Source organism: Amphiura filiformis, chromosome 18 (genome assembly GCF_039555335.1).
Source record: "Amphiura filiformis chromosome 18, Afil_fr2py, whole genome shotgun sequence".
Lineage (NCBI taxonomy): Eukaryota > Metazoa > Echinodermata > Ophiuroidea > Amphilepidida > Amphiuridae > Amphiura > Amphiura filiformis.
Genome location: NC_092645.1, coordinates 14048997 through 14064176, shown reverse-complemented (window position 1 = coordinate 14064176; position 15180 = coordinate 14048997). Strand labels below are relative to the sequence as shown.

The 15180-nt window shown below is 36.2% G+C and overlaps 1 protein-coding gene across 1 annotated transcript; it reads left to right on the top strand.

Moving 5' to 3' along the window:
* Positions 1-6993: 6993 nt before the first annotated feature.
* Positions 6994-13715, top strand: LOC140139373 (uncharacterized). The gene is made up of 4 exons (XM_072161143.1): positions 6994-7088; positions 9940-9999; positions 10850-10995; positions 12837-13715. Exons 2-4 carry the CDS (start codon positions 9966-9968, stop codon positions 13302-13304), a joined length of 648 nt encoding a protein of 215 aa, XP_072017244.1. The 5' UTR covers positions 6994-7088; positions 9940-9965; the 3' UTR covers positions 13305-13715.
* The last annotated feature ends 1465 nt before the right edge of the window (positions 13716-15180 follow it).

Here is a 15180-nt window from a genome sequence, read left to right as displayed (position 1 = left end):
TTATGAACCACCGTTATCGCGACTTCTAAGCTGAATTACGTCATTTTTACCCACAAAGCATTGTGGTCGTGACCATAAACAAAGGAAAACAATTTACTTCCGGTAATTTTATAACGCCAATATTTCTTATGGCCAAGCTTGGCGGATCGTAGAAACAACATTGCCAGTCTTGGAAAACCTTTCCAAATCATTTCCACTGGTCTAAAAGTCCCGCAGACACCCGCCAGTATTACTAATCACGATCAGAAAAAATACATACATTCTCCGTAACTTTGTAAGGAAAAGAGGGAATTCGATCAGGTTTTCGCTAGTAAATCAACTTGAACTCGGAAACACAATGACGCAATCGAAGATAATGTGACCGATGCAAAAGGGCACTAATACCATCCATTTCCGGTACGGGTCACCTAGGGGGGTCGGTTTAAATTACATTTTAAAATAGATGATCGATATTGTCGCATAACGATCATAAACATCAAAGGCCGTGTTTGAGGGTCTGTACTGATTAAATCCATTCAAGTGATGACTCGCGTTGAATAGCGTAATCGGCTTAACCCTATTGAGTGGATTAGGATTTTTCTGTGGAATCTCCTTCCATTAGTAGCTCGATGAAACAACTACCTGCAAAAACAACTACTCTCCAGTCGCAGTGCGCACCAAATGCCCAAATTTGGGGATGTTGGAGAGTACTCTCACAAGACAAGACAAGACAAGACATGAAACATTAGAGACATGTAACTTTTTTATTCAGTTCATTTTTTTAACGAATGTTTGTTTAAAAAATCAATCATTTGATGTCGAATCTCAGGTGGAAATATTCGACGTCAAAATTATTTAAGTATGAATCGGACTCAAAAGAGGAAAAATAGATTTGTCAAATCGTCGTGGCTATTAATACGCCTGTAACGCCGCATAACGTACCATTGATCCATCGATCCACTGAAAAGTGCCTTCTTCTTCTCTGTCATTCAATCCAATCCAAAATGGTTCTGGATCTGGTCCAACTTCGACTGAGGGAAAAGATCAACAACAACACGGTATTTGATGTGAAAAGGGTATTTACATACAGAGTTTCTACATGAAAAAAAACTTCATCCCATTCTTCTGTCTCTCTCGTCCTGTCTCATCTGTCTAATATTCTGTTTTGTTTGACCTCGAATTTGGTTAGGTAGCAGTGGTTGCGCCACGGGAGTGGCAATGTCCACTGTCCGAGATATGCCCCTCCCCCCTAAAAATCGACAGATTTTTTTCACGATTTCTTAGGAAATAAATCGATTTGGAACGTTAAATTTTAGGATAATGAGAAAAATAGGATCTACTATCATTATAATACCATGAACTCATCAACAATAAAGCTGTCGATCGCGTTGAGGGCTTTTAATAACAATGGGACGTACAAAGGATGTCACTTCCAAATTATGTGCTAATAGCGAGAGCTAGTGATGAGTAAGCCCGGAAGATGCAATTCACAATGGGGTCACCGTCATATCATTAACCACATTCTCTGCATTTTTAATCTATGTATGCAATATATATCACGATAATGTGACGATAACGACTTCATTCATAAACATGAGCCTATGAAGTCATGAATAATTTATTAGAAATCGCTATTATTGCATTTTAAAAGTAATGAATTATTCATGAGAAACGAATTATCGTAATTTGATTGGTTACAGCAAATTCCTGTTTGTTATTATCATCGCCTTCATTCCAGTTGAAAGTCAACTTTATGATCTAAAATAATCGCTTTAAAATTATACACTATTCGGTGAACGAATGTGCACGCATTACGTAACAGTGCTGTACGATTGCGTACAGCGTATCACGTGACATCGCCCATCTCCGTACCGTGGTCGCGTTCTTTCAACCACATTAGCCTGGCACTTACGAGTTAACCATTCAAGCTCCATGTGGTCGTGAATCGAGGTTAGATTGGCGCCCATGTCCCGGCATCGTTGTGTTGCCTCTGAAAACTTAGCCAGATCGTTAGATTCTATATAATAGCAGCGTGTCCCGTAACTGCGCCATCCTTGTAAACATGGCGTTTGATGGGTACTTACACTGAAAGCTGAAAAACAAACATATGAATAAATAAAGAATGACCAACCAAACAAAAACAAACAACCAACGAACACTTTTTATTTTAACCGGATTAATCTAAGGCAAAATATAAAAAAAATAAACATGTTTCACGTCCCCTCCTGCTTCCTTTTTTGAGGTTTCTTCAATTTTATTTTAATTTTTTGAAATTCAGTTATAACTTTTCAAAAAATGTGTCTAGGAAGTAGAAATGCTTTCTATAGCCTTGCTACTATACAAGAAACACTTTTATAAGGTTTTGTGATAGTTAGAGGGGGCCTATCGCTCAAAACAACAAATAAAAAGAGGCCTCCTCCTTTTTCATTGTTTTTCATGCAGGCATTATTATATACGCTAAAACAGCTCTAATTATGGGTATTTACACCGATTTTGCGATAAAAAATAAAAAATAAAACGCCCCCTCTTCCTCCTTTTTTTCACAAACCCGGGCGTGAAACATGTTTTTTATTTTACTTGGCCTAATAGTCAGACACGGAATCAGATAAACAAACCGTTTTGCTGCGACGTTGTTACCGTGCCGCAATTTTTGCCAAAGCTCACTACCATTCGTAAGATGCTATGAACTACCAAATCGCAACAGTTTAAAATAGTTGCTAACCTTAAATTTTGACATTTGTGTGGGAGATTAAGGTTAGCAACTATTTTAAACTGTTGCGATTTGGTAGTTCACAGCATCTTAAGAATGGTAGTGAGCTTTCGCAAAAATTGCATTGATCATTCCATAGAGAGCGTGTAGAAGGATTCAAATATCACAGATATACTTCACAGATATGTCCTGGGGTTCTTGAGTTAAATATTCGCGCGCTTTGCACGCAAATGTCCTAGTAAAATCGAAACAAAATATGCTTGTCTCCCTCTAATTTGCCATGCTTCTAATGGCCCCTTATTTGTAAACCAAAACTTGGCCGCTTGAGTGCACATGCCTTCCTAGCGGTGAGGTTGGGGCCTCTGAATTTTGTCCTTGCCCAGGGCCCCAAAAAGGTAAATCCGGCCCTCTACATTACAACGTTACCGACATATCAGTTCGGTTCTCCTTGTTTGGTGGTATGCAAGTCATGTTTGTGCCACGGTTTGGTTGTAAATGCGCCCACACTACACACATTGGGCGCAGTGACTCTCTAATAGTATGTTATAGATATTATAAATGGGTCGCAGCACTTATTTCTAAATAATAGGTACCAAGAAAGTGGATATGCATTCAAAGTCTGCGTAGCACATATCCGTCCATTTTGTTGAGAAAAAAAACGAAACAAGTTCTTAAAAAACAAACCGAAACAGGTTTCAACTATTATAGTACATACCTGATGACATCAACGCCAGTAAAAGTAGCGCCGTGACCAACAGGTCCATGTCTACAAACGGCTCAATCAGTCAAATTAAGGGTTTGTTAAACTGCACTTATAAATCCCAATCTAAAAAGGTAAAAGACCATTTGGAAAATATGCATAAGTCTAATTTGAAACACATCTTATACTGATGGTCACAGCTAGTGAGCAACCTCACACTACACTATCATCTGACCTTTTAACCTTTTTGTTGAAGAATCACAGAATCATAAAATCACAGCAACAAAACAATACACAAACAATACATAACAGCAATTAAAAAACAATATTATACATGTATATACATATGAAATTAAAAAATAAAAGCTGGCGGACTGTCTAAAGTCACACCAAATAGCTTTCAAAGGTCTATTGCCATTTGGTCTAATACTATTTCGTCTAATTCCCGTTTAGTCTATATTCAAATGGTCTATTACCAGAAAGTCTAATTGCCACTTAGTCTAATAATCATATAGTCTAATGTCCATTTAGTGTAATATTGTTTGTTCTAATAACCAGTATGTTTACTAACCATATAGTCTAATAACCATTTGGTTTAATATTTCTTTAATAACCATTTGGTCTAATAACCGTTTGATCTAATAACCATTAGGTCTAATACTCGTATGGTCTAATAACCAGTTAGTCTAAATGGTGTGTAGACCAAATGGGTATTAGACCAAATGGCTATTGAACCTATTGGTTATAGACCAAATGAGTATTAGACTTAATGGTTGTTAGACTAAAATGGTTTAAGACTTATTGGTTATTAGACTAAATGGTTATCGGACCAAATGGGTATCGGACCAAATGGTTAAAGGACCAAATGATTATTGGACGTAGTGGATATAGACCTGACAGCTGAAATCCACCTCATGCCTTTGCTTTGGTATTATTGACAGGATCTTCCCAAATTGGAACTACACATCTTCTTCGCTTCATCAGTCGGCTGCGGAGCAGGCGACTACAAGCTTTCTCCAACTATTGTGATCTTGGGCAAGCGAAACAATTTTGTTTGGCTGCGGCATCACTTCAGTATCTCCCAGGAGGTGCTGGATATATTGTAAGTACAGTGTGCGTGGCCGTCCCGGTTTCCTCTTCCCATGTGGTGGAATATAAGGGGCATATTCTTTCACAGGCTTGCCGTCTTCAAGACGCAGTATATGGCCGGGAAATTTGAGTCAATGAATCTTGACTCATGCAACCAGTGCAGTGGTGTTGGTCAGATTGTAGATGGTTTCATTTGGAATCCCGTCCAATCGCTTAATGTTTAACGTGACTCTGCAGCAGGATGTTGCAAAGGCATTTATCTTGTTTTTCATGTCCTTGGTGATTACCCATGACTCGCACCCGTACAGAAAGACAGTAACAAACAGCTTGATTTTTGTAACATCACAGTTACAAAAGATATGGGTAACTGTTAAAAGCATCTTATCAGAAATCTACAATTTGGAGTATTTATTAATTTCAAGTAAAAAGTCATTAAAAGCAATTACACTGGGAACAGTATGAAATAATAAGAACGTAATTTGACAGAAATAGAACCTTTAAAATTGTCTTCCGAATCATCCTTATCTAATCCAAAATCTGCATAATCATCCCAAAATAAGATTAGATTTTCTAGAAGACAACATAATTACATACGCATGATTTGAAACTTGAATATAACAATGCTCCAACCAGGTATGTTTTCAATAAGTTTTTTTTTTCTGTTGAGCTGCATCTAAATTCCACTATTAGCAGATACACTACTACTTTATGATTTCACCATCAAAATTTACTTTGACGAATATATTATCGATCTTCCTTTAATGTTTAAATGTTATATTTAGAGAATAAAGATAAGATTTTGTCTTTTTTGCCTATCAATATCGTGTCATAATGGATGGGCTGGCCAATATTTTTGAGTAGTGGATGCCGGCGCAGCCGGTATCCACTACGATAAAAATATTGGCCAGCCCATCCATTATGACACGATATTGATAGGCAAAAGACAAAAATCCTATCTTTATTCTCATTCTTATTCAGTTTTAATGTAATTTTTGCGAGAAAAACTGCCCTTTTTCAGAAAAAAATAAAGTTACTTTTGTGAGGACATCCCCGTTGTTTTAAATGAACGAAACCATCACAAACATCTAAGCCGCCGAATCGCGTTTTAGTTCTCGCACGTGTATTACGCGAACGCATTATCGCGCGATAATTGAGGAGAAACAAGCGTGCCGCCGTTGCGTGGCGGCGCGCGCCCTGACTAATATCACTATCAACTATTGTGAGATATTATACACCCGAAAACCAATCAAATTACGTGAATTCTTATGGTACGATTAAATCTGATTTAATTAACTTACATATTATGCACCTTGTGTATAAAATAAGAGAAATTGTGTATAGTTACCTGTATCCCCTTTAAAAGATACACCGCGGTAATACGATTCTTAAGAAACGGCGTTGTCCACTTTGGTATGTCGTCGCATTAATGTGTACAATTGAAACGACAACAAGTTGGCGTAAAATTGTTATGAAACTTTTTTTTTTATTTATTTTAAAATCAACAAGCTTCGACGTGAAGATAGCAAAAATTAATCAACCAGATAAACTTTGTATAGTACCCCGCAAACATCTTCAACAAACCGGCGTTAGTTCTGTTGATGTCACTAATAACAAATTGTGTTTTTTCCAACAGGCATAAACGTTAATTAAGTTATTCGTGACGGGGTTTATTATTACGAGTTTAATTAAGCAAGAACAATACAAAGATATATCACACATCTACGCACTAGTAAGAATACGGGTGATATGAGAATGGAATTGCAGTATATTAATTATGACGCGAGGAAGAGGTATGGCAACGTAGCTGGAACTATGTGGTTAAGTAGGATTGCCAAGACGGCACACCCTTTGAAAATAGCATGATTATTATATACGCTGATCAGCTCGTAATAGGCAGGAATCATAACATCGTGGATTGATATAGGACGGCGCGCACAGCTTGGAGCAGCACATACGCGACTGCGCTTTGCGTCTTACGTGGCAGACGCGCGCATTTGTGAATTTACGCGAGCGTAAGTTTGGACTTTATTGACACTCGCAGTAACTAATCCCGAATGATTTTCGCCTATTACGAGCTGAACACAGTATAGCTATATAATAGTAATATACTATACATCATAGACCGTTACTATACATCATAGACCGTACACCCTCGTCTATAAGCATATATAGGGTTTTTGATTCAAGCTAAATTAATCCAGGAGCCCTCCATAAACAAAATTATAACATTATGGAGTTTGAGCAAATAAGTTACCAATACAGTGCATACAAACAAGTAATATTGTTAGACCAATTTATTGTATTGGCATGTTTACGGCTGTTTCGTATTAATTAAGCTTGAATTAAAAACACTCTATATGCTTGTAGACGAGGTTTTACGGTATTTTCATTTTGCCAACGAAACTATTAATGATGTTATGATAGCTCAGCACCATCAACAAACTTTCGGTCTCGTGTTCTCTAGTAATTACATGAATTATTAGGGCAAACAAGTCATCCATGTTATAATTAGTATTGTGAATTACAATATGTATTGTGCAATAAGCGGTGTTCTTTTCTTTCATTTTTATGAACGGTCAAACCCGAAGATCACGTTTGAAGCATAATACGGTGAGTTACATTCTAGCAAATGAATATGTTAGGGTAATGTTAGAATTAGGGCACTGGCCAACTTTACGGACTTGCGACTAGCGGATGCAGACTTAGGTCTCTGAAAGTGTATCGTCATAAACTTAATTGTTTGGGTATTTAATGCCACAATTAACATAACTAAATAACTGGCGTGATTGAAGAAAAAATCAGCTATCATATACTTTTTGAATTTTGACAATTGACCACACTGTTCTTAAAATATAAGAATTTTACGAAACTTTCAAACCTTTCCACGGATTCAAATATCAATCGATGATCTGTATTCGGAGTGCTAATCAGTGCGCATCATCAGCGCATGAGGCGTCTATTGCCATTAATATAATTATATTTGACTCCGTGGAACGGATTGAAAATAAGGTAAGTTCGTCAAATTATTTTATTTCAAAAACGGAGCGGTCAAATATCCAAATTCAAAAAGTATGTTATAGCTGATATATTCCTCAACCACATCAGCTATTTAGTTATGCTTGGTTTATGTGTTCAAATACCAAAAAAATCGGTTCACAACGATACAGTTCTTTCAGGGACGCCAGGTATCTGTATCGAGTCTGCATTACTTATATAGCTAAAACCATTTGAATTTAGTAATTGCAGTATTATTAATTTTATTGTACACTTGAAATTATTACCACGGTAACATTACTCATAAAATAAATTTTGGATTTATAAAGCGCCTTTCTCCAGATCTTAGAGGACTCAAAGCGCTGTAATTTCGCTGCAATGGTGAATCATCACAATCAGGTCGCATCAACTAGGTTGCTGCCGAATGGCGCACACCTATCCGCATTTAGATTGTAACATCCACCAATTATCTGTGCAGCTCCCCAAATTCCATTGGGTGAAGGAAGTTTTTGATAGCCAAACAACTAATCACCGATTTTTGCGATACAGGAGGAAACCGGAGATCCCGGAGAAAACCTGCGAGAGCGAGCATGGAATCGGGATAAACCAAGTGCACATGAGTCCTTGGGCCGCGCCGGGGCTTGAACCCGGGACCTCAGTGGTTCAAAGCGAGGGAGCTACCGCTGCGCTAACTCGCCCTCATTAGTATATTTAATGCCGAAACTGATGCTTGTTGTCTGTGATTAGACTAAGTGTGTCTCTGAAAGAACTGCACCGGTCAGAAAATTTATTTTTTGTGTTTTTAATGCCACCACGAAACAGAACAGAATCTATAGTATACAGGAAGTCCCAGAAAACATTACCGAGTGAATAAAATTGTACGTAAGTCGAAAACTAGACATCAAATTCACAAAATTTAAAATGTGGCGCATAGCCTATTTTATTGTGCATCACATGCATAAAGTTTATTTGATTCGGTTGAATAGTTGTGAAGAAATTAACAATTATATAATGCGCGCATCAATGTAGTTCATTCCAAGTTTGATCAACAGGCGCTTTTTGCATACTCGCTCACGCTTCCTAAAGTTTGTGTATCTCATTAAATTTAGTCCACTTTTATCTATTTTATAATCCGACGGTGTTATGTTATTCATGCTTTCACTGAAGATGAATAACAGTTTGTCCGAGAAAACTCTGATTTCTGCAATTGGAAGCTTTTCAACTTTAATTCTTTACGGTGCAAATATGTTATATTTTAACTTTCCAAAGAACAATTGAACCAAGAATGACAATGAACAAATGCTTACAGCTTTACGTGTGATTGTTGATACCATGCAACATTAATGTTGAAGTTTACAATTTCTTGAAAATATTCCTAAAACATTAATGTGTGAGAATTTTTTAAGCTAGCTGGAATTCGTTATGCATTAATTCTTTATACAACATTTATATCAACATTACCGAGCATAATCTTACATGCAAGCTTTCATTTTCAATATCGTGCAGGTTGACAAAAATGAATAAAACCTATAATTAAATGTTTTGCAAGAAACATATTATTTAAAAACAAAGAAAAGGATTTCACGGTACAAAATATGAAGCCCATTGACAGTTAACCACTAGTCAGTGCTAGTGCGCATTGTGTTGAATGATCTTTCTTTCAAACTTGGAATGAAGTGAATTGATGCATGCGTTATGTAATCGCTTATTTCTTCGCAATCAGTAAACTGATTCCAGTAAAATTAGCGATTTTTGGATTCTGATGTTTATTTCTCGACTTACGTCCAAATTCATTTGCCCGGTATTTTTTTCTGGGACACCCTGTATGTTATTGCATGATAAAAGCAACTACCACATAATAGAATTTTGAAAATTGACCCCTCCTTTCTGGAATTATAACAATTTAAAAATTCTCAATTTTAATCCAGTTTACGAGTCATAAATAATGTGCATTGGCCCATTCATGCCTATGTGCGAGTGATCAGTATGATATGGTTCAATGCAGAGGTACCACGTGAACGTACTAGTGAAGTGCGATACATCCAACTCAAAAGTGTCCATATAGTTGCCGTTGCTTATCATATGTCGTACTAGTCAAAAGTCAAAAAGCTCAAAAAGCTCTTTTTTTTGTAAGGCCAACAATTTTGTTGTCATAATTTAATTATTCATTGAAGGAGACATTTTTCTATTTTTTCTAATTTTACAAACTTTGCCAGTTGTAATAACCCATTCAATTAAGCACAGCTAATTAAATGTTCTTGAGTTAGCATTGCTTAAAACTATTTGGTTGGCATAATCAGAAAAGTTGAGGCGATCTGTCACCTCAAAACTGTAAGTACACCAAACAAATAATTTCATATTTTTTTGAGTGTTGCAAAATAGACAAAATCCGGGCCCGTGCCTCCAAAGTTGTGTTTGCTTTTGTTTATCTTTTACGAATTTCTTCTTTTTCCTTTGTCATCGATAGGGTGTCTTGCTGAACTGATTTCAACGATGTTCAGAATAATTCTCGCCATTGCATTATTACGTAAGTTTACATTCTTAAATATAACTTGGAATGACTCAGAACACTCTGATTCCGAGTCAAGTGCTAAATATGACTCGGATTCCGAGTGTGCTAAAGTCATTCTGAGTCCAATTTGACCCCTTCGAATTAAGAGTTAGAGAATCCGATAGCAGAATACTGCAAATACATTTTGAAACTATGATTCTGTATACAGTCTGTCTACATAGAAGTACAAAGTAAATAGACCTCGGAAACTGGAGGTATGAGAATGATTATTGTGACGCAAAGCATCGACCCCCGATGTCACAGATTTGGTTGGTACTTCTATGTGGACAGACTGTAATGATAAACTATCCCCACCCCGTTTTTCTTTTGAGGTAAGATCTGACTTCACATGGAATCGCGACCATTCTGATCTTTCTTAATCTGGTTGCGCCTAGGAACAAAGTTGGCAGTGAATGAAAAAAAAAACGTTTCACAATCGGAGCTGCTACATGTACATGACTGGATTCTGTTATTCCAGTTGAAATGCCTAGACATGACCTTAGTCTTTCACACGGGGAGTGTGAATATCGAATGGGGGTGCCTGGATGGGTGACTCAATTGAAATATACACCCCTGTGTGGGAGAATAAGGTCATGTCTTCCATAGGGGTGTATGGATTTCAACTGAAATATCCCATTGTTGATAAATTTATGGCTCTGGTAGCCTACATAACACAGAACCAATTTTGATAAACAATAATTCCGAAAGTTAATTCGAATCAAAAATTCTTTATGTTATATACTCCTTTTATATCTCAGTTTGGTCTTCCGCAAGGTTCCGTTTTTGGCCCTGTTGTATTACACAGTATCACTTGTTCTCCCTGTAGCTTCCTGCGTAGCATTGCTATGTTACTCTTGCAAGGATGCTAATTTTCCTACGGATGACAGGACGCAGGGCTGGTTCGGTACTGATGAAGACGAATACGAAGTCTGTGGTACAACTCAACCAGACGACTGCAATGGCTGGTGTCTGGTGAGGTTTCGTTTGTTTAATATGTTACCTATTCGCCGTAGAAGTGATGATGTAACAGGATCGATTAACTACCAAATCAAAAAGTTAAACCAATATTTGAATATATCGCACTTCACTAGTATACGTTCAAGCGGTACCTCTACATTGTACCATATTACGCTGAGCACTTGCACCTGTAAGATTAGTATGTGGGGCATGGAAATAGGTTATTTGCATAGTAAGTAAAAATATTAAAACCTGTTCTGGCGCGTCTGTGTATAAATGGTATGTTATGATGTTTATTGTTGATTTTATAGTGTAGTAGCTATAAATTGAATATATGAATACAAAAGCCACCTAAGTCCATACTTTGGCCAAATTGAGTTAAGCATGGGAAATTGTTGCTATACATATGCCTGTCATATGTATGACAGAACAACTCAAATTCATTCTCTGTGTCTATTAAGCATGTGAAAAATACCATGTATGAAAGAATCACCCAATTCCATGATTTGAGTCTTGTAACACATTGATTGAAATCCATTATGTATAAAAGTCCACTTGTAACACATTCATTGCTAGAGAGTGACTTTTGAACAAAAATGGGTTTAATAAAGGAAAGTGTGTGGTTTATATTACATGGCAGAATGCTTATCAACATTATACATACCTGTGTGCTTTATTTTGTATTATCTTACTAGTGGTAATCTCATTCTAACATTGTTGTCTTTGTATATGATTCAAAAACCACCTAAGTCCAAAATTTAAAATGAACCCCACGAAGTCCCTGAAAAGCTAATCGTCATACCTAATACAGGTTAATCCACTCATTTGCACGTAAAACTTACCATATTGACCAGGTAAATCTAACTGAAGGAATTAAAATGATACACAGGTTTTTCTCTCAAAATCACTTCCTATGGACTTAGGTGGCTTTTGTATTCATGTATTCAATTACATACACACGACTTAAACATGGAAACGTATGCAGGCTGAACACAGTTTCTGTCAATTTTATCAAAATGTCAATAGGCGTATTAGTCGTTAGACCTTGTATAGTGTAAAGTTGGGTATGACTGACATGTTTTGGTTAAAACCTATTCCAAAATATTTCTCAAGTCACAAGAATTCAAAAAATATTGACATACCTGTAACTAATCAGTCTGGGGTTGTTGGCAAAAAGGTCGAGGGTCGGAGTTTGGGCCCCATAGGTTATCAAATTTTGATGCAAATGGTCTCTTTGAGTCCAGTAATGTTGGTTTCCGTTGAGTCCAATTGATGTTGACGTATTAACCTTCCATAATCAGTATGCTTCAACTATATTTATAAATACTTATTTACAAATACGCACATGGCCACCTCCGCGCTGCCATAACAGCTTGTAGATAGGAAGTCTGCAAGTCACATCCGACACAGCGGGTGGTCTTCGCATACATCATAATACAAAAGTGGCAAAAAACACCAGACTGTGCTAATTTGTTTAACTTTGTGATATTATTGTAAATGTTTCCGTAAATAAATATTTTTTCCCGTAGGCAAATTCTTTCAAAATGTTGTTCTTGGTAATATATTACAAATTCGGAATCCCACATCTGTAATAATTTTTGCAATTCAATTAATACTTAGATTTCATGATATTTATCTAAGGAGTTCCTATCTATGTCAAAGGCATGAGGATTTGGTCACGCTTGCTAGTCTTGGTATGTCGTGCCCATGGGTCACGTGCGTATTTATAAATATAATCGAAGCATACTGCTAATTAGCATACATTTGGATACCTCCATATTAGGTTTTACGTAATTAATCAATACACTCACGGGTTATAAATTCTTTGGTTCTACCTGATTGCCTTTCTTTTTCAGACATACTCGGATACCATCCATACTAATGGAAAATTCTTTTATGGATGCAGTGACATTTTAGATGCTACCCCGCTTGGTACCTTTGGACTCAATACCTGTCCTCTTAACATTACCCTTATAAAACCTTTATTAGTGTTTATTCATGATTCTGGTGAAACTTTAGAGGTCATTTCGAATATCGGTTCCTGCTGCACTCAAGAAGATCAGGACGCGTGTACTCCAGTAGTAACGACGTCACCATCAACCACCAAGGATGCAGGTAGTAATGAAGATGGGGAGGACACTGGTGTTGATGGCACCAAGGATGCAGATAGTAGTGAAGATGGGGAGGAAACTGATGTTGGTGGTAAAGATGGGAATGATGTGGATCCGGCAGGAGGAGAGGATACAGATCAACGAAGTAATGCTAATAAAATCAGTGCGACTTTTTGCTGTACCTTCTTTGCAATATTATATTTTTTGTATTAGGCCAAAAAAACAAGTTTGTTGTAGCGCGCGCATTTCGTTTTTGACGGCTTATTTTGCGGAGTTGATTTTTTTGTTTTTGCAAAAAACAGTAGAAAATCGCAAACATATATAAAACACTATGGGAGAAAACATTTACACATTACACAAACGCATGTAGTGAAAAACTACTGGAAAAAACATCACACCTTTTTTAATTTGCCGGTTCAACGGGGATCATAAAATTATTCATGAATATGAAGAAATGTGATTTTTTGTGGATGTCGGGGAAACCCGCTGTAAATTCCCATTCCAATTCGCATTAAAAAAGTTTACTTGTTCATTTCAAGGCATGGATTTACAAAAAAACGCATTTCGCATTCGACTTTTTAGACCTGCTACAGGAAACAACATGTTTTTTTTTTTGGCCTCAGTATCAAGAAATTCAATTTGTAAGCTTTTTGTAGAAAACTTAATGCTACACTAAATTATGTAATCAGAAGTATATTATGTGATCAAGCTAAATGTGTCATTTGTCGCTAATATTGATTTGGAGATATAGCCAATAATATTCTTCAACTTCTTATTGTTCTTATCATTTTATTGTTCAGAGCGTATACACTAAAATGACCATATCTCTGGAACCGTAAGTTCAATAAGCTCTGAAAATGGCATTATAATGAACTTCAAAACTGGATTTTGATTTTGCTCGACAAATAATTCATTTTGCTTGATCGTAACGATTAATCAGCCTTGCAGCAAAATAGTCACAATAGCAAATAAGAATTGTGTATTAATTTAAAACTTAAGATAAGTCTTCACTCCATCTATTTTTAGAGTTTCATAAAAATTCTAATATTTCTATGTATTTCTTTATTTTATGAAAATTACCTTAAGTTTTCCACATTGTAATTTTTTTAGCCTACATGGAGTGTGCTATGGTTTCCAAACTTACAAGGATGGGGATGGTGCATAAGCTTAATATCTAAATTCTCTCGCTAGCTTTTTTAGATAAAGTGTTTAATTTTTTAGAAAAATAAATTTTTAATGTTTGATATTAGAGAAATTTAGAAGCACCTATAGCTTGAAATTTGGACATATGGTTAGCTCTAAAACAATTCAAGGACATTTTCAAGTACTAACATTACCATTTAATATCTCATTTGTTAACCCCAATGTCTTATTAAGTAGCATTTTTGCAATAAATGAATTTAAAAAAAACAGATTTATGCAGTGTGTATAAAAGAGAGAAAATCACATTTAAACAAATTATCTGCTTACATAAATTAAGCTGATTTGATGAACTCCGTGTACAAAGTCTATGGCGTTTTCCAATCACAAAAAATTATGTAAGTCAGAAACGCTCTGTTGGAAAAAACTAAAATTGGCAGGCGAGTTTTTCTCACCTATCTGCACATTCTGTATCATTTTCAAGCAAATCTGAGCATGACACAATAGCCGTAAAAACCACCTTAAAACAGAAGAACGGGTTACATTGATAACTGATCATAACATAAGGCCAAAAAATATAGTTTGTCTTAGACTGCCGCACGAGTTCCGCTTTTTTCTTTCTATTTTTTTCTTTCTTTCTTTTTAACAACAATCTCAGTAAAAATATGTTTTAAAGCATTTGCTGTAAAAAAAATTGATTAACACTTTCAAGTTGGCATAATAATGATAATAAAATCAGTGCATGTGACTTAGGCCGTGGGCACCACATTCAGCAGTTCAGTTTAGTCTTATAGTGGTATCTCGGTGCCCCAATAAGTACAGATGGTTGTTTGTATCGCGCTCTCGGTTTTGTTTTTGTTTTTGATATATAACAATAGAACTATGCAAATGTTCATTATTATGCTCGATATAATTATAATGTCTTGCATCTACACAAAAATGTATTGTT